Source organism: Equus przewalskii, chromosome 1 (genome assembly GCF_037783145.1).
Source record: "Equus przewalskii isolate Varuska chromosome 1, EquPr2, whole genome shotgun sequence".
NCBI lineage: Eukaryota > Metazoa > Chordata > Mammalia > Perissodactyla > Equidae > Equus > Equus przewalskii.
This window is the reverse complement of record NC_091831.1, coordinates 145,576,288-145,596,314: the sequence shown is the minus strand read 5'-3', so window position 1 is coordinate 145,596,314 and position 20,027 is coordinate 145,576,288. Positions and strand designations below refer to the sequence as shown.

General features: G+C 39.1%; 1 protein-coding gene across 5 annotated transcripts in view; it reads left to right on the top strand.

The window, feature by feature from the left end:
* Positions 1-20,027, top strand: part of WDR76 (WD repeat domain 76) — a 59,653-nt gene that overhangs the window by 16,898 nt on the left and 22,728 nt on the right. For all 5 annotated transcript variants that reach the window (XR_011528958.1, XM_070581935.1, XM_070581924.1 and 2 more), the window contains 4 exons: positions 13,796-13,925; positions 15,487-15,588; positions 15,682-15,725; positions 16,889-17,042. Coding sequence is in view for 4 of the 5 variants with exons in the window: in XM_070581935.1 (XP_070438036.1) it covers positions 13,796-13,925; positions 15,487-15,588; positions 15,682-15,725; positions 16,889-17,042 (430 nt within the window). In the remaining variant the exon portion in view is untranslated. The remainder of the gene's footprint in view (positions 1-13,795; positions 13,926-15,486; positions 15,589-15,681; positions 15,726-16,888; positions 17,043-20,027) is intronic.

Here is a 20,027-nt window from a genome sequence, read left to right as displayed (position 1 = left end):
GTCTGAATGCTCTATGGTTTATTCTACCGTTGACAGACAGTTGAGTTGTTTCCAGATGTTCATTATTATGAAGAGTGCAGCTCTGAACATTCTTAAGTCTCTTGGTGCTTATGTATGAGAATTTCTCTAGGAGTGGGATTCTCTAGGAGGAGTATGTGAGAATCCAAATTATTCCATATGTTGAGGGTTTTTTTGAAGATTAAACGAGGTATTGAAGGCTTAGTACAAGCATTCTAGCGCATAGTATACTTTAAGTGAATAATAGTTATTACTAATTCTTCTGAACTACTGTGGACTCTAGTTGAGATTTTTGTATGTCGGTTTTTGGAAGTGTGTAATTTCAGAGGCTTCTCTTTCCCCAGTATTATTTTTTTTGAATGAGGAAGATTGGCCCTGAGCTAATGTCTGTTGCCAATCTTCCTGTTTTTGCTTGATATGAACCTGTAAACCCTGGGCTACTGAAGCAGAGTACGCGAACTTAACCACTACACCATTGGACTGACCCCTCCCCAACATTTTTTTTTATTAAGGTTATGAAAGTTAACATCCTTGTGAAATTACAGTTGTACATCATTATTAGTCATGTTGTAGGTACACCACTTCACCGCTAGTGCCCTCCCCCCGCCGCTTTCCCCTGGCAACCACCGATCAGTTCTCTTTGTCCATATATTAACTACCACCTATGAGTGGAGTCATACAGAGTTCGTCTTTCTTTGTCTGGCTTATTTCACTCAACATAACATAATACCCTCAAGGTTTATCCATGTTGTTGTGAATGGGACGACTTTGTCCTTTTTTGTGGCTGAGTAGTATTCCATTGTATATATATACCACATCTTCTTTATCCAGTCATCAGTTGCTGAGCACCTAGGTTGGTTCCATGACTTGGCTATTGTGAATAATGCTGTGATGAACACAGGGGTGCATGGAACTTTTGGAATTGCTGATTTCAGGTTCTTAGGATAGATACCCAGTAGTGGGATGGCTGGGTCATAAGGTATTTCTATTCTTAACTTTTTGAGGAATCTCCACACTGTTTTCCATAGTGGCTGCACCAGTTTGCATTCCCACCAACAGTGTATGAGGGTTCCCTTTTCTCCACAGCCTCTCCAACATTTGTCACTCTTGGTTTTGGATATTTTTGCCATTCTAACAGGTGTAAGGTGATATCTTAGTGTAGTTTTGATTTGCATTTCCCTGATGATTAGTGATGATGAGCATCTTTTCATGTGTCTACTGGCCATCCTTATATCTTCTTTGGAGAAATGTCTGTTCATGTCCCCTGCCCATTTTGTAATTGGGTTGTTTGATTTTTTATTGTTGAGTTGTGTGAGTTCTTTGTATATTATGGAGATTAACCCTTTGTCAGATAAATAACTTGTGAATATTTTTTCCCAATTAGTGGGCTGTTTTTTTGTTTCAATCCTGTTTTCCCTTGCCTTGAAGAAGCTCTTTAGTCTGATGAAGTCCCATTTGTTTATTCTCTCTATTGTTTCCCTCATGTGAGGGGTTATGGTGTCCGAAAAGATTCCTTTGAAGCTGATGTCAAAGAGTGTACTGCTGATATTGTCTTCTAGAAGACTTATTGTTTCAGGCCTAATCTTTAGGTCTTTGATCCATTTTGAGTTTATTTTAGTAAATGGTGGAAAAGAATGGTTGATTTTCATTCTTTTACCTGTGGCTGTCCAGTTTTCCTAGCACCATTTGTTGAAGAGACTTTCTTTCCTCCGTTGTAGGCCCTCAGCTCCTTTGTCAAAGATTAGCTGTCCATAGATGTGTGGTTTTATTTCTGGGCTTTCAATTCTGTTCCATTGATGTGTGCACCTGTTTTTGTACCAGTACCATGCTGTTTTGATTACTGTAGCTTTGTAGTATGTTTTGAAGTCAGGGATTGTGATGCCTCCAGCTTTGTTCTTCTTTCTCAGGATTGCTTTAGCAATTTGGGGTCTTTTGTTGCCCCATATGAATTTTAGGATTCTTTGTTCAATTTCTGTAAAGAATGACATTGGAATTCTGATTGGGATAGCGTTGAATCTGTAGATTGCTTTAGGTAGAAAGGACATTTTAACTATGTTTATTCTTCCAATCCATGTGCATGGAATGTGTTTCCATCTCTTTATGTCGTCGTCGATTTCTTTCAAGAAGGTCTTGTAGTTTTCGTTGTGTAGATCTTTCACTTCCTTGGTTAAATTTATCCCAAGGTATTTTATTCTTTTTGTTGTGATCGTGAATGGGATTGAGTTCTTGAGATCTTTTTCTGTTAGTTCATTGTTAGCATATAGAAATGCTACTGATTTATGTATGTTGATTTTATACCCTGCAACTTTGCTGTAGTTGTTGATTGTTTCTAATAGTTTTTCTATGGATTCTTTGGGGTTTTCTATGTATAAGATCATGTCGTCTGCAAACAGCGAGAGTTTTACTTCTTTTTTGCCTATTTGGATTCCTTTTATTTCTTTTTCCTGCCAAATTGCTCTGGCCAAAACCTCCAGTACTATGTTGAATAAGAGTGATGAAAGTGGGCACGCTTGTCTTGTTCCTGTTCTGAGAGGGATGGGTTTCAGTTTTTGTCCGTTGAGTATGATGTTGGCTGTGGGTTTGTCATATATGGCCTTTATTATGTTGAGGTACTTTCCTTCTATACCTATTTTATTGAGGGTTTTTATCATAAATGGATGTTGGATCTTGTCGAATGCTTTCTCTGCATCTATTGAGATGATCATGTGGTTTTTGTTTCTCATTTTGTTAATGTAGTGAATCACGTTGATTGACTTTCGGATGTTGAACCATCCCTGTGTCCCTGGTATAAATCCCACTTGATCATGGTGTATAATCTTTTTGATATATTGCTGTATTCGGTTTGCCAAAATTTTGTTGAGGATTTTTGCATCTATGTTCATCAGTGATATTGGCCTGTAGTTTTCCTTCTCTGTGTTGTCCTTTTCAGGTTTGGGGATCAGGGTGATGTTGGCTTCATAGAATGTATTAGGGAGTGCTCCATCTTCCTCTATTTTCTGGAACAGTTTGAGAAGGATAGGTATTAAATCTTCTTTGAATGTTTGGTAGAATTCTCCAGAGAAGCCGTCTGGTCCTGGACTCTTATTTTTGGAGAGGTTTTTGATTACTGTTTCTATTTCTTTACTTGTGATTGGTCTATTCAGATTCTCTATTTCTTCCTGATTCAGTTTGGGTAGGTTGTATGAGGCTAGGAATTTATCCATTTCTTCTAGGTTGTTCAATTTGTTGGCATATAGTTTTTCGTAGTATTTTCTTATGATCCTTTGTATTTCTTCGCTATCTATTGTGATTTCTCCTCTCTTGTTTCTAATTTTATTTATCTGAGACTTCTCTCTTTATTTTTTAAGTGAGTCTGGCTAAGGGTTTGTCGATTTTGTTAATTTTTTCAAAGAACCAGCTCTGTTTCATTGATCCTTTCTACTGTCTTTTTTGATTCAATATCATTTATTTCTGCTCTAATTTTTATTATTTCCCTCCTTCTACTGACTTTGGGCTTTGTTTATTCTTCTTTTTCTAATTCCGTTAGGTGTCGTTTGAGGTTGTTTATGTAAGATTTTTCTTGCTTATTGAGGTGAACCTGTATTGTAATGAATTTCCCTCTTAGGACTGCCTTTGCTGCATCCCAAATCATTTGGTACGGTGTGTTTTCATTTTCATTTGTCTCCAGATAATGTTTGATTTCTTCAATAATCCATTGTTTGTTCAGTAGCATGTTGTTTAGTCTCCACATTTTTGGCCCTTTCCCAGCTTTATTCTTGTAGTTGATTTCTAGTTTCATAGCATTATGATCAGAAAAGATGCTTGATATTATTTCAACCCTCTTGAACTTATTGATGCTTGCTTTGTTTCCCAAGATATGGTCTATCCTTGAGAATGTTCCATGCGCACTTGAGAAGAATGTGTAACCTGCTGTTTTTGGATGAAGTGTCCTATATATATCTATTAGGTCCATCTGATCTAATTTTTCATTTAATTCTATAGTTTCCTTGTTGATTTTCTCTCTGGATGATCTGTCCATTGGTGTTGATGGGGTGTTGAGGTCCGCTACTATTATTGTATTGCTGTTGATGTCTCCTTTTAGTTTTGTTAATAGTTTCTTTACGAATTTTGGTGCTCTTGTGTTAGGTATGTATATAGTTATAAGTGTTGTGTCATCTTGGTGGAGCGTCCCTTTTATCATTAATTATATACTGCCCCTCTTTGTCTTGCTTTATCTGTTTTGCTTTGAAGTCTACTTTGTCTGATATAAGTATGGCAACACCTGCTTTCTTTTGTTCATTATTAGCCTGGAGCATTGTCTTCCATCCCTTCACTTTGAGTCTCTGTTTGTCTTTGGGGCTGAGGTGTGTTTCCTGGAGGCAGCATATACTTGGATCTTGTTCTTTGATCCATCCTGCCACTCTGTGCCTTTTGATTGCAGAGTTCAATTCATTCACATTTAGAGTGATTATTGAAACGTGGGGGCCTACTGTTGCCATTTTATCATTTGTTTTCCGGTTCTTTTGCATTTTGTCCTGATGGAGAGCTGTTACTTTGTGTTATTGTCCTTCTGCTTATCTCCTTTGTTCTGGATTTTGTAACCCCTTTCCTTTTTCTGATTTTTCAGGAATGCCCCTTTCCTGAGCATTTCTTGAAGAGGAGATTTTGTGGCGATGAACTCCCTTAACTTTTGTTTATCTGGGAAAGTTTTTATTTCTCCATTGTATTTGAAGGATATTTTTGCTGGGTAGAGTATTCTTGGCTGCAGGTTTTTATCCTTCAGAGTTTTGAATATTTCATTCCAATCTCTTCTAGCCTGTAAGGTCTCTCCTGAGAAATCTGCTGATAGCCTTATGGGGTTTCCTTTGTAAGTTGTTTTCTTCTGCCTGGCTGCCCTTAGTATTTTCTCTTTGTCGTTGACTTTTGCTAGTTTCACTACTATATGCCTTGGGGTTGGTCTTCTTGCATTAATAAAGTTTGGAGATCTATTGGCTTCTGTGACGTGAAGTTCCATCTCTCTTCCCAAGTTTGGAAAGTTCTCAGCTATTATTTCTTTGAACAGGCCTTCTGCCCCCTTCTCCTTCTCTTCTCCCTCTGGTATACCTATAATCCTTATGTTGCATCTCCAAATTGAGTCGGATAATTCTCGGAGAGTTTCTTCATTTCTTTTTAGTCTTAGTTCTCTCTCCTCCTCTGTCTGCAGCATTTCTATATTCCTATCCTCCAGATTGCTAATTCTGTCCTCCATATTATCGACCCTACTGTTCAGAGAGTCCAGATTTTTCTTAATCTCCTCCATTGTGTTCTTCATCTCCAGTATTTCTAATTGGTTCTTCTTTATAGCGTCAAGCTCCTTTGTGACATAGCTCCTGAACTCATTGAGTTGTCTATCTGAACTCTCTTTTAACTCGTTGAGCTTTTTAATAATGGCAGTTTTGAAATCATCGTCATTTAGGTTATAGATTTCATTGTCTTTGGCGTTGTTTTCTGGGTGCTTATCATTTTCCTTCTGTTCTGGAGACTTAATATATTTTTTTAATACTGCTTGATGGTGTGGATTTGTGCCTCTGCACAGAGATAGAGTTTAGTCACTGCTTCCACTTGTTGCAACTGGTGTGGGGGGAGCAGCTGTTTAGACTGCACTAACCAGGAACCCTGTCAGCTGTTACTGACTGGACCTGGACCCCTCCTCGTAGTCACAGTGGTCCTGTGGGGTCCCTCGTCGGTTGTGGGGACAATCGCAAGGGGGCCTCAGGCTGCTGATGCCTACTGCTGCAGCCTGCTTAGACGCACTCCCTCCTTGTGGTCTGCAGCGGTGTTGTGGGCTTTCCCAGCAGCCAGGAGCAGGATCACCTATAATCGCCACTTTGTCCCTAACAGAGCCCACAAGATCACACTTGTCCACTACAGGTCCCAGCAGAGCTATGGGTATCTTCTGCAGTCTGTCGTTAGCTCACCTAGCTGTGCTACTTTTGCCCCAGGGCCTTCCCGCCTTGCGATTGCCAGTCGGGACCTCTCCACTAGTGCTGTGCAGAGACTTTAGCTGAGGCTGCTATAGGAACCTGGAGTTCCCCTCTGGGCTACATAGCCGTTTCACCAGAGCTCCACTCTGCCCCACTCCACTCTCACGGGATCTCTGGGAGCCCCTTGCCTCGTCTGGGACACAGCCAGAGTCCGTGGGCCTGGCGGTGGCTTGTAAGCTGCTGCCTTGTGGGGAATTGTAGTCTAGGGAGCTTCCTGGTGTTCCGAATGCTGGGCGGGGCCTCCCTGCCAATGGCGAGCAGAGGCCCTCCCTGCTGGGTTGGTGCGGGACCCTGGAGCATCCCCCCGGGCTGTAGAGCCGGGTGTTGGAGCTCCACCCAGTCCCCAAGCACGTGCATGGGAAGTCCGGGCACCCCATGCACCGACCCGTGCGCCGGAGACCATGGGCCCAGCAGCAGCTGGTGGTCTGGTGCAGTGCCAGGGAATCCGCCCGCTGGGAGCTTCCCTTTGCTCTGGATTCTGGGTGAGGCCTCCCAGCTAATGGTGAGCAGAGGCTTTCCCTGCCAGGGAGGTGCAGGACCCCGGAGCCTCCCCCCGAACCACAGAGCTGGGCGCTGGAGCTCCAACCCTGTCCCCAAGCACGTCCACGGGAAGTCCGGGCACCCCCTGCACTGACCCGTGTGCCGGAGACCGTGGGCCCAGCAGCAGCTTGCGGTCTGGTGCTGTGCCAGGGAATCCGCCTGGAGCTTCCCTTTGTTCTGGATTCTGGGCGGAGCCTCCCTGCTAATGGCGAGCGGAGGCCTTCCCTGCCGGTGGGTGCAGGACCCTGGGGATTCCCCCTGGGCTTAGCTGTAATTGCAGGGGGCTTGAGTAGGGCTCTTGTCACCTGTTTCCACCATCACTCCACTGGTGAGTGCACACTCCCACCCTTGGTGTGTGGCAATGCTATGGGGGAGTCCGCTGGAAGAGAGCCTCCTGCAGGAACTAGGCTGTCTGGGCGTCAGGGGTCGGAGAGTTTTCACCTATTTCCACCTCCTCCTGGGGGGAATTCCGTCTGCCTTCCGATGTATAGTAGTACGAGACTCTTAGGCATCTTGAGATGCTATCTGGATATCCTTTGTTAATCGGTGAATGTCCAATTAGTTGTAGATTCGACGAGGGAGAGACAAAGAAGACCACTCACTCCGCCATCTTGGTCCGACCTGTTAGCACACTCTTATTGCAATTGACCTCTTAATTGGGTTGGTACCCAGTGTAGCTGGTTGCTAGGCTCAGGGGCGTACAGTTGTGATAGGCCTGAGGCCAACAAGGCTGATGTCAGTTCTCTTAGGAGTGCAGCTGAGTCGGGCTAGGCCTTGGCATGGAGGCACTCAGTTGTTTCAGGCTTTGGAAGGTGGGGCTGATCCTTTTTATGGCTATTTGTGAAACACAAGTCTTCTGCCGCTGATAAGCCTCGCCCCTCCTCTGGACCACATACACTGTCAGCACAGTCCTGGTCTGTGCACACTTCTCAACCCCCTGGAGCGTACCCCACCGCCACACTGCAGAGGCCCCCACCTCTGCCCCAATGCTCCCCACAGTTCACCAGGTCCTCACACAAGTCCTGCCCCACAGAGGCAGACACCTTTGCCTGCCTGTAGAGGATCAAGGCATTCAGTCAATGCTGGCTGAAAAGTAGCCTGAGGGCTTGCTGTTAGGTGGGGCCAGTCCCTAGGGCGGGTTGCCTGCCCTGGCTGAACTGGATTAAATCTGTGCTCTAGTGGGTATGGCAGACCCCTGGGCTAACAGCCCAAGGGACGCACCTCAATGGCCCCCACCTGTGTCTGTATCAGCTCGCCTGGACCAGCTCAGAACAATGAGTAGGGCTCAGAACAATGGCCCCCACCAATGTCTCAGTCTGTAGTTTTCTGTTCTTATAATGTCTGTCTGGTTTTGGTATTAGAGTAATGCTGCTTTATAGAATGCATTAGGTAGTATTGCCTTTTCTTCTATCCTCTGACAGAGATTGTGGAGAATTGGTATAATTTCTTCCTTAAATCTTTGGTAAAATTCACCAGTGAACCCATATCAGCCTGGTGCTTTCTGTTTTGGAAGGTTATTAATTATTGATTCAGTTTCTTTAATAGGTATAGGCCTATTCCAACTGTCTATTTCTTATGTTGTTTCTGGCGAATTGTGTCTTTCAAGGAATTGTCCATTTCATCTAGGTTACGAAATATGTGGGTGTAGAATTGTTCATATTATTCCTTTATTACCTTTTTAATGTCCATAGGATTTGTAGTGAGTCCCCTCTTTTGTTTCTGATATTAGTAATTTGTTTCCTCTCTCTTTTTTTTCTTAGTCAATCTGGCTAGAGGCTTTTTGATTTTATTGGTCTTTTCAGAGAACCACCTTCTGGTTTATTGATTTTTCCCTGTTGATTTCTTGTTTTCAGTTTCATTGATCTGCTCTAATTTTTATTATTTCTTTTCTTCTGCTTACTTCGGATTTAATTTGCTCTTTGTTTTCTAGTTTCTTAAGGTAGAAACTTAGATGATTGATTTTGGCCTTTCTTCTTTCCTAATATGTGCATTCAATGTTACAAATTTCCATCTAAACATTTCTTTCCCTGCATCCCATTAGTTTTGATAAGTTATGTTTTCATTTAGTTCAAAATATTTTTTGTTCTCTTGAGATTTCTTCTTTGACTCTTGTGTTATTTAGAAGTGTGTTGTTTAATCTTTATTTTGGGATTCTCCAGTTCTCTTTCTGTTATTGATTGCTAGTTTAATTTCATTATGGTCTGAGAGCAAACATTGTATGATTTCTATTCTTTTAAATTTGTTAAGGTATGTTTTATGGTGTGGAATGTGGTCTACTTTGGTGAATTTTCCATGTCAGCTTGAGAAGAATGTATATTCTGCTGTTGTTGGATGAAGTAGTCTGTAGATGTTATTTACATGCAGTTGATAGATGGTGTTCTTGAGTTCAACTGTGTCCTCCCTGATTTTCTGCCTACTGGATCTCTCCATTTTTGATAGAACAGTGTTGAAATCTCCAACTAAGACAATAGAGTTCTCTATTTCTCCTTGCACTTCTATTAGTTTTTGCCTCATGTAGTTAGACACTCCATCATTAGGTGCATACTTGTTAAGACTTAGTATCTCTTGGAGAATTGACCCCTTTATCATTACATAATGCCCTTCTTTATCCCTGATAACTTTCTTTGCTTTGAAGTCTGCTCTATCTGAAATTAATCTTGCTGCTCCTGCTTTCTTTTGATTCATGTTAGCGTGGTATATTTTTCTCCATTCAGTTACTTTTAATCTAGATGTGTCTTTATATTTAAATTGGGTTTCTTGTAGACAATATATTTGGGTGTTGTGTTTTGATCCACTCTGACAATCTCTTGTAATTGGTACATTTAGACAATTGATGTTCAAAGTGATTATTGATGTAGTTAGATTAATATCTACCATATTTGTTAGTTTTCTATTTATTTCCCTTGTTCTTTGTTTCTGTTTTTGTCTTCCACTCTTTTTCTGCCTTTTGTGTTTTTAATTGAATGTTTTATCTGATTCCATTTTCTCTCCTTTCTTAGGATATCAGTTATACTTCTTTTTTTGCTTTTTTTAGTGGTTATCTTAGAATTTACAATATACAACTAATCCAAGTTCACTTTCAAATAACAGTATACCACTTCAAGGGTAGGGTGAGTACCTTATAATAACAAAATTATCCTAATTCTTCCCTCTTGTCCCTTGTATCATTGTTGTCATTCATTTCACTTATATATATGCACACTTACGCATTTTTGTTGTTGTTTAGTGCTGTCAAGTCAATTCTGACTCCTCGCGTCCCTGTGTATAGCTGAGCAGAACCCCACCTGGTCTTTTCAAGCCATCCTCTCACCTTCTGGAGTTATATCAGACAATGCTCCACTGCTGTTCATAGGGTTTTCATGACCGATTTTTTCAGAGGTGGGTGGCCAGGTCCTTCTTTCTAGTTTGTCTTAGTCTGGAAGCTCTGCTGAAAGCTGTCCACCCTCGGTGACCCTTCTGGTATTTGAAATACCAGTGGCATTGCTTTCAGCATCACAGCAGCATGCAGCCACCACAATATAACAACCAACAGATGGGAGCATTGTAGTTCCCTGACTGGGAAATGAACCTGGGCCATGGTGGTCACAGTGCCAAATCTTAACCGCTAGACCACCAGGGCTGGCTATACACATAAGCGCTTATATACATAAGCATACATATGTATATATAAACGCACAGACATAAGATATATATGTTAAGCATACATAATCAAATACAGTGTTGTTATTTTGAACAAACTGTTATCTTACATCAATTAAGAATAAGAAAAAAGTTTTTATTTTACCTTTACTTATTCCTTCTGCAATGCTCTTCCTATCTTTATGTAAATCTAAGGTTCCGACATATGTTATTTTTCTTCTCTCTAAAGAACTTCTTTTAACATTTATTGCAAAGCAGGACTACTGGCTACATATTCCCATAATTTTTTTTTTTAAAGATTTTATTTTTCCTTTTTCTCCCCAAAGCGCCCCAGTACATAGTTGTATATTTTAGTTGTGGATCCTTCTAGTTGTGGCATGTGGGATGGTTTGATGAGCAGTGCCATGTCCGTGCCCAGGATCTGAACCGGCAAAACCCTCGGCCACCGAAGTGGAGTGCGCAAACTTAACCACTCAGCCACAGGGCTGGTCCCTCCCATAATTTTTGTTTGTCTGAGAAAGTCTTATTTCCTTCACTTTTGATGGATAATTTCCCAGGATACAGAATCCTAGGTTGATTGGTTTTTTTCTCTCAACACTTTCAATATTTCACTAGACTCTTTTCTTGCTTTCACGGTTTCTGAGGAGATGGATATAACTCTGATCTTTGTTCCTCCATAGATAAGGTGGTGTTTTTCCTTCTGGCTTCTTTCAGGATTTTTCATCTTTGTTTTTTTTGTAGTTTGGAAATGAATTGCCTTGGTGTAGGGTTTTTTTTGGCATTTAAATTGCTTGATGCACTCTGACCTTCCTGGATCTGTGATTTGGTGCCTGACATTAATTTGGAGAAATTCTCAGTTGTTATTGTTTCAAATATTTCCTCTGTTCCTTTTCTTTTTCCTCTCCTTCTGCTATTCCCATTATGTGTATGTTACACCTTTTGTAGTTGTCCCACAGTCCTTGGATATTCTGGGGGTTTTTTTTCAGTCTTTTTTCTCCTTGCTTTCAGTTTTGGAGGTTCCTATTGAGATATCCTCAAGCTCAGAGATTCTTTCCTCAGCCATGTCTACTCTTTAAATAGGCCCATCAAAGGCATTCCTGTTAGAGTGTTTTTGATCTCTAGCATTTATTTTTGGTTCTTTCTTAGGATTTCCATCTCTCTGCTTATATTGCCCATCTGTTCTTGCATGATGTCTCTTATCCATTAGAGCCCTTCGCATATTAATTGTAGTTGTTTTAAATTCCTGGTCTGATAGTTCCAACATTCCTGTTACGTCGGTTCTAATGCTTGCTCTGTCTCTTCAAATTGTGTTTTTTGCCTCTCAGTGTGCCTTGTAATTTTTTTCTTGATAACTGGACATGATGTACTGGGGAAAAGGAACTGTTGTAAATAGGCCTTTAGTAATGTGGTACAGTGTAGGGGGAAGGGAAGCATCCTGTGATAAGGTCTCAGTCTTTAGTGAGCCTGTCTCTGCCTCTGGACTGAGAATTTCACAAATGTTTTAGGTTTTTTCCAAGCCGGTTAGGTGGGAGAGGATGACAAGAGTGGGCTGGAGTTGGGTATTTCCCTTCTCCTGGGTCAGTTAGGCTCTGATAATACCCTAGCAGGTTAGGCTCTGGTTAAGTAGTTCTCCTGAAGGCAGGTCTCATTGAGAAGAACAGAGTGCTCTGGTATATTTCAAAATGGTTTCTTTTTCCCACCCTCTGGGGGAAGTATGAAGGGATTTTTCTCTGATAGTTAACTATGAGGACTTAGTTGAGCTCCTGGACGTAAATCTCACAAAATTGTTGTGGTGAGTACCTTTTGAGGTTTTTTTTTTTTTTTCAAAGACTTTATTTATTTTTAAAGATTTTATTTTGTTCTTTTTTCTCCCCAAAGCCCCCCGGTACATAGTTGTATATTCTTTGTTGTGGGTCCTTCTAGTTGTGGCATGTGGGACGGTGCCTCAGCGTGGTTTGATGAGCAGTGCCATGTCCGCGCCCAGGATTCGAACCAACGAAATACTGGCCACCTGCAGTGGAGCGCGTGAACTTAACCACTCGGCCACGGGGCCAGCCCCCCAAAGACTTTATTTTTTTAGAGAAGTTTTAGTTTCACAAGGAAATTGAGAGGAAGTTAGAGAGATTTCTCAAATATCCCCTGCCCCTACGCCCTCATAGCCTCCCTCATTATCAACATTACTCACCAGAGTGGTACATTTGTTACCAAGAATGAACCTACACTGATACATCATAATCACTCTAAGTCCGTAGTTTACTTTAAGGTTCACTCTTGGTGTTGTACCCTATGGATTTGTACAAATGTATAATGACATATATCCATCATTATAATATACAGAGTATTTTCACTGTCCTAAAAATCCTCTATGTTCTGCCTATTCATCCCCTTCCTATCACCACTCCTGAGAGTCACTGATCTTTTTATTGTCTCCATAGTTTTACCTTTTCCATAATATCATGTATTTGGGATCATACAGTATGTAGCCTTTTCAGATTGGCTTCTTTCTCTTAGTAATATACGTTTAATGTTCCTCCATGTCTTTTCATGGCTTGATAGCTCATTTCTTTTTAGTGCTGAATAATATTCCATTAACTGGATTACCACAGTCTGTTTATCCATTCACCTGTTGAAGGACATCTTGGTTGCCTAGTTTTGCCAGTTACAAACAAAGCTGCTGCTAACATCCACGTGCAGATTTTTGTGTGGACCACCCAGGAGTTTTTAACTCTCAGACTTGTCCACCCTGAGTCTCCAGCAATTGGTCAGTTACCATTCAGGTTTTCCTACCCTGGCACTTGATCCTATGATGGTTTCTGTTCCTGAGTCTCTGCTCCAGTAAGCATAACTCCTTGTATTTGCTGTCTGTCTCTAGTATTGGGCTCAGCAGTTTGCACTGTGACCTCGCCTCTCTTAATTTTGATTGTTGATTTTTCAGTCTGTTTAGCTTTTTACTTGGCAAGACAGAGTTGTGGCTTTCAAGCTCCTTACATATGGAACTGAAAACTTAAAATTAAAAAACTTATAGTAAAACAACTACTTTTTTTAAATGAAAAAATAGTACATAAAAAAGTAGGGTATGTATATGATTTTAAAAAGTAAACTATATGGAAGGGAAGGCAATGAAACATTTAAATATCTTTCTCATCCTAGACCTTAGTTCTTCAGGCCTTCTCCCTAGAGGAAACCACTGTTAATAGTTTTCATGTATATTCTTCCGTAGGTAATTTCAGCATGTGCAAATGTGTGACATTTTTGTAAATAAGCAAATGGAAGCATATTTAACATATACTGGACCTTGTTTTTGCTTCTTATATCTTAGGGTTCATGTCATATCAGCACACAAAGATCTATTTTATTCTTTTTTATGGCTGCATATTCTATTAGATACGTATGTCATAATTTAATACCTTTTACCTCCCTATGATGAACATTTATGTTTCCAGAGTTTTAATTAAAATTGGTGTAGCCATGTACATACATCTTTGCAATGTGTGAATATATCCATGAGATACATTCCTATAAGTTATTTCCTTAATATTAGTAGATACATATAATTGTTTTATGAGTGTAACATGAGTTTTTTCCCACTCCTTTAGAAAGAAGCCTAAGAAGAGAGAAAATGAGATTGGATGTAGAAGGTCAATGCGATTACTAAAAGTAGATCCTTCAGGAGTTTCATTACCAACAACCCCAGCCCAGCCAACAATATTAGTAGCAGATGAAAATGTAAGAAAGAGTGCCAATACATTATATTAACTCAACAAAATACTGAAAATTTTGAAGTGTTTGAAACTAGACAAAAAAGTCATTGAATTATGTTTAATTTGTACTTCATCAATTTAATACTTAATAGTCGTATGGTTTAATGAGTAAGATTTCAAAGTCATAAAGACTGGGTTGGATTCTGTATTTCTGCAGGCTTAACTGCTGTGGGATTGTGGGTAAATTACTTAACCTTTCTGAGCCTTGGTTTCCCCATTTTTAAAATGGCAACAATAATAGAAACCTCCAAGGGGTATTGTGAGGGTTAAATGAAATAGTATCTAAAGAGTTCCTTACATTGTATTAAAGGCTTAGCAAGTAGTCCATAAATGGGAGTTATTAACATTATTAATAATAAATTTGTAATAATAGTGATGGGGGTCCCTTTCTGTACTATAATTATATACTATCAGTGAGAGAGTTTTTATTTACCGAATTTATTATCTAAATAAGGTTGTAATTATATTTTTTATTCAAGAGCACTGACTGTTTTTAATACTTTATATCAAAGTGCTTAATTATAAATTGAAACATAGTACTAATTAGACTGATGCTTTGGGAGCTAATTGCAAATTAAGGTGCTGGGGAAGAGTAGCTTTCACATTTTATTGAAGCCTCCATCCATGATAAGAAATATAATTATGTTGAACCCATTCCACACACACACACACACACACACACACACACACACACACACACACAGACAACTGAGACAAAACTTTTGTGAATTGATGTTTATCCTTATTACATGTGATGCGTTTTTGTATTTTCTATTCTAGTCTTTTCTCATTTGCTAAAACACATTGCTGGTTGTGATGTATTAAAATGATTTCACGACCCATTGTTACAACTTGTGATTTAAAAAACACTGGCATAGAATAATAACTTTGAATAATGAAATTGAATTGATCTGAATCAGTTCCCAGCAATTCCAATTATTGGCAGTGTAACTTGGACAAGTTAACTTCCCTAAGTTTCATTCCAATATCTTTAAAATGTGGTATCTCTGGGGCTGGCCCCATGGCCAAGTGATTAAGTTTGCACACTCCACTTTGGTGGCCCGGGATTTGTCAGTTTGAATCCTGGGTGCGGACCTATACACCGCTCATCAGGCCATGCTGTGGTGGCATCCCACATAGAGGAACTAGAATGACCTACAAGTAGGATATACAACTGTGTACTGGGGTTTTGGGAAGGGAAAAAAAAAAGGAAGATTGGCCACAGATGTTAGTCAGGGCCAATTGTCCTCACCAAAAATAAAAAACATGAAAAAAAACAGCTGTTAAAAAAATAAATAAAATAAAATGTGATATCTCATTCACTGGATTAGTGAGAGGATTAAATGAGATAATACATGTTATTACTTTACAGGATACCTGGCATTCATTGAACAACTATTTTTGAATGCTAACAATGTGGCACTCCTGTTGTTGGTGTTGAAAGTTTAAAGTAGTGAAAAACCTCAAGCTTACATTTTAGGGCAGGGTGACAATCAACTTTTTTTTTTTCTTATTTTTCATAACAGCCTTTGTTACCTCCTGGGCCTTTAGAAATGACTCCTGAAAATCAAGATGATAACAGTGAGCTATTTAAAGGATTTCTACAGACTTGGGCAGAAGTGAGCAAGGTATCATTTTAGGGGGCTTATAGCTTTTAGAATCATCTATTAAGGAAATCTCAGTACATATATTAACTTAGTTCTTTGGTCTCATTGTTTCAGACAAGTAGTAAGAATGCTGAGAAGGGATTATCTAGCATTAAAAGGTGAGTTAAAATTCCTTGCTTTTGTTTTACACTTTCTGAGATTTTTAAGTTATAAAGACTATATACCATTACAGGAAATTTTGAAAATGAAGTGAAAAAATTGCCCGTAATATTTCTACCCTAACAACTGTTGTTTTTGTATGTTTCCTTTCAAGTATTGCCATATGCAATACCACTAGGATATAAGCTTGATGAATGCAGGATTTTGTCTCAATAACTAGAACAGTACCTAGCACATAATAGATATTCATTCAATGTTTACTAAGTGAATGAATTCACATAAATTTTAATTTTATGTTCTAATGTATATACAATTTTGCATTATACTTTTTCATTAACATTGTGGTTGCATGTTATTAGAGCCCTGAAATTTATTGAATAATTGCATAATACTCCATTGAGTAGGTGGAATTTACTTAACTTCCTTTCACTCCCTTGGTATTTGGAGTTGTTTTCTATTTAGTTTTGTGTGTTTGTATGTCTGCATGTGTTTCTTTCTTTTTATTTTTAGAGATTGGCACTTGAGCTAACAACTGTTGCCAATCTTCTTCTTCTTTTTTTTCTGCTTTTTCTCCCCAAATCCCCCCAGTACATAGTTGTATACTTTAGTTGTGGGTCCTTCTAGTTGTGGCATGTGGGATGCCACCTCAACGTGGCCTGATGAGTGGTTCCATGTCTGCGCCCAGGATCCGAACCAGTGAAACCCTGGGCCCCCAAAGTGGAACACGTGAAGTTAACCACTTGGCCATGGGGCCAGCCCCTTGCATGTGTTTCTTGAAGTGTGTACTAGTGATAGTGGGTTATTGCCTTAGGATAGATTCCAGAAGTGAGATTAATGAGTCACATATTTTGGCCTTTTTTCTGGCTCTTAGTAAACATTGCTGAATTGTTTTCCAAAATCTTTTTTCTTCTGAAAATCTTATATGAACTTACTTTGCCACTAGCAATATATGTGAATGTGTATGTTTAACTGCAGTTTACTAGCTTTTATAAGTGAAAAATGGTATTCCATTGTTTAATTTGATTTCCTTGGTTTCCAGGAAGTTGAATATTTTCCTACATTTATTTACTAATTGTGATTTTTCTCTTTTGACTCATATTTCACTTATTTTGACTATTGAGATTGGTTTTACTTCTAAAATTTGAATTTTTAATGTTCTCAGCTACAAAGCCAGTTTAAGTGGCATGGTCATCAGTGAAAATACTGTTAATAAAGTTACCAAAGGCCCAATATTCGCTATAGCTATCCACCCATCAGAAACTAGAACTTTGGTGGCAGCTGGGGCCAAATCTGGGCAAGTCGGACTTTGGGATTTGGTAAGTTATTATTAATTTTTTGAAAATATTAAAGTTTGACTGAAGCAAATAGTCTGCAAGAGAATAGCCTAGAGCCATGTGTTTATAGATGTTACTTGAGGTTTATAGTTTTGTGCTTTTGTGATTCCAAATTTTAGAAATATAGAGGAATTTAAATTTGCTTTATAGAAGTTTAACATTTTTAGCTTGAATATCATTAGTCGTCTGAGCGTGAACTAACTGCCAGGAAACTATATTACAGCTTTAAGTGTATGTGTGAAAAGCTCACACAAAGTTCTTAGTTTCCTGATTATGTTTAAAATACAGTTTCTAAGCTGGATCAAAATATCTTCTCAGGGATCTGCTTAGGATGATTCCAGTCATTTTTTCTGCATCTATTGAGATAATCATGTGGTTTTTATTCCTCATTTTGTTAATGTGGTGTATCACATTGATTGATTTGCGGATGTTGAACCATCCCTGCATCCCTGGTATAAATCCCACTTGATCATGGTGTATGTCTTTTTAATGTATTGTTGTATGCAGTTTGTCAATATTTTGTTGAGGAGTTTTGCATCTATGTTAGTCAGCGACATTGGCCTGTAATTTTCCTTCTTTAGGTTGTCCTTATCTGGCTTTGGGATCAGGGTGATGTTGGCCTTGTAAAATGTGTTAGGAAGTATTCCATCTTCTTCAACTATTTGGAATAGATTGAGAAAGATAAGTATTCAGTCTTTTTTGAGTGTTTGGTAGAATTCTCCAGAGAAGCCATTTGGTCCTGGACTTGTATTTTTTTGGAGTTTTTCTTTTTTTTATTGAGGTTATGATAGTTTACAATATTGTGAAATTTCAGTTGTACCTTATTATTAGTCAGTCATCTTATAGATGTGCCCCTTCACCCTTTGTGCTCACCCCGCCACCCTCCTTCCCCCTGATAACCTCTAAATAGTTCTCTTTGTCTATGTGTTTCTTTATCTTCCACATAAGAGTGGAATCATACAGTGTTTGTCTTTTTCTGTCTGGCTTATTTCGCTTAACATAATACCCTCAAGGTCCATCCATGTGGTGAATGGGACAATTTTGTCATTTTTTATGGCCGAGTGGTATTCCATTGTATATATATGTACCATATCTTCTTTATCCAGTCATCAATCCATGGGCACTTGGGTTGATTCCACATCTTGGCTTTGTGAATAATGCTGCAATGAACATAGGGGTGCAGAGGTATCTTTGAATTGCTGATTTCAAGTTCTTTGGATAGATATCCAGTAGTGGGATGGCTGGGTCATATGGTATTTCTATTTTTAGTTTTTTGAGAAATCTCCATACTGTTTTCCATAGTGGCTGAACCAGTTTGCATTCCCACCAGCAGTGTGTGAGGGTTCCCCTCTTCTCCGCAACCTCTCCAACATTTCCTATTTTTTGTCTTGGTTATTATAGCCGTTCTAATGGGTGTAAGGTGATATCTTAGTGTAGTTTTGATTTGCATTTCCCTGACGATCAGTGATGTTGAGCATCTTTTCATGTGCCTATTGGCCATCTGACACTTCTTTGGAGAAATGTCTGTTCATATCCTCTGCCCATTTTTCGATCAGGTTGTTTGATTTTTTTGTTGTTGAGTTGTGTGAGTTCTTTATATATTTTGGAGATTAACCCATTGTTGCATATATGATTTGCAAATATTTTCTCCCAGTTGGTGGATTGTCTTTTCATTTTGTTTCTTGTTTCCTTTGCCTTGCAGAAGCTCTTTAATCTGAAGTCCCACTTGTTTATTTTTTCTTTTGTTTTCCTTGTTCCAGTAGACATGGTATTTGCAAAGAGCTTTTTAAGACCAATGTCAAAGAGTCTACTGCCTATATTTTCTCCTAGGAGTTTTAGGGTTTTGGATCTTACCTTCAAGTCTTTGATGCACTTGAGTTAATTTTTGTGTATGGTGAAAGATAATGGTCTACTTTCATTCTTTTGCATGTGGCTGTCCAGTTTTCCCAAGATTTATTGAAGAGACTTTCCTTTCTCCATTGTGTATTCTTAGCTCCTTTGTCGAAGATTAGCTATCCAAAGATGTGTGGTTTTGTTTCTGGGTTTTCAATTCTGTTCCATGAATCTATGTGCCTGTTTTTGTACCAGTACCATGCTGTTTTCTTGTTTTAAGATTGGCACCTGAGCTAACTTCTGTTGCCAATCTTCTTCTCCTCTCCAAAGCCCCCCAGTATGTAGGTGTATATTCTAGTTGCAGGTCCTTCTGGTTGTGCTATGTGGGACACCACCTCAGCATGGCTTAATGAGCAGTGCCACGTCTGTGCCCAGGATCCAAACTGGCAAAACACTGGGCTGCTGAAGCAGAGCGCACAGACTGAACCACTCAGCCATGGGGCTGGCCCTAACCATGCTGTTTTGATTACTATAGCTTTGTAGTATATTTTGAAGTCAGGGATTGTGATGCCTCCAGGTTTGTTGTTTTTTCTCAGGATTACTTTAGCTATTTGAGGTCTTTTGTTGCCCCATATGAATTTTAGGATTCTTTGTTCTATTTCTGTGAAGAATGTCATTGGGATTCTGATTGGGATTGCACTGAATCTATAGATTGCTTTAGGTAGTATGGACATTTTAACTATGTTTCTTCTTCCAAACCATGTGTGTGGAATATCTTTCCATTTCTTTATGTCATCATCGATTTCTTTCAATAATGTCTTATAGTTTTCATTGTATAGGTCTTTCACCTCCTTGGTTAAATTTATTCCTAGATATTTTGTTCTTTTTGTTGCAGTTGTAAATGGGATTGTATTCTTGAGTTCTCATTCTATTAGTTCGTTATCAGAGTATAGAAATGCAACTGATTTTTGTAAGCTGATTTGGTACCCTGCAACTGTGCTGTATTTGTTGATTATTTCTAATAGTTTTCTGATGGATTTTTTAGGGTTTTCTGTGTATAAAATCATGTCATCTTCAAACAGTGAGAGTTTCACTTTTTCATTGCCTATTTGGATTCCTTTTACTACTTTTTCT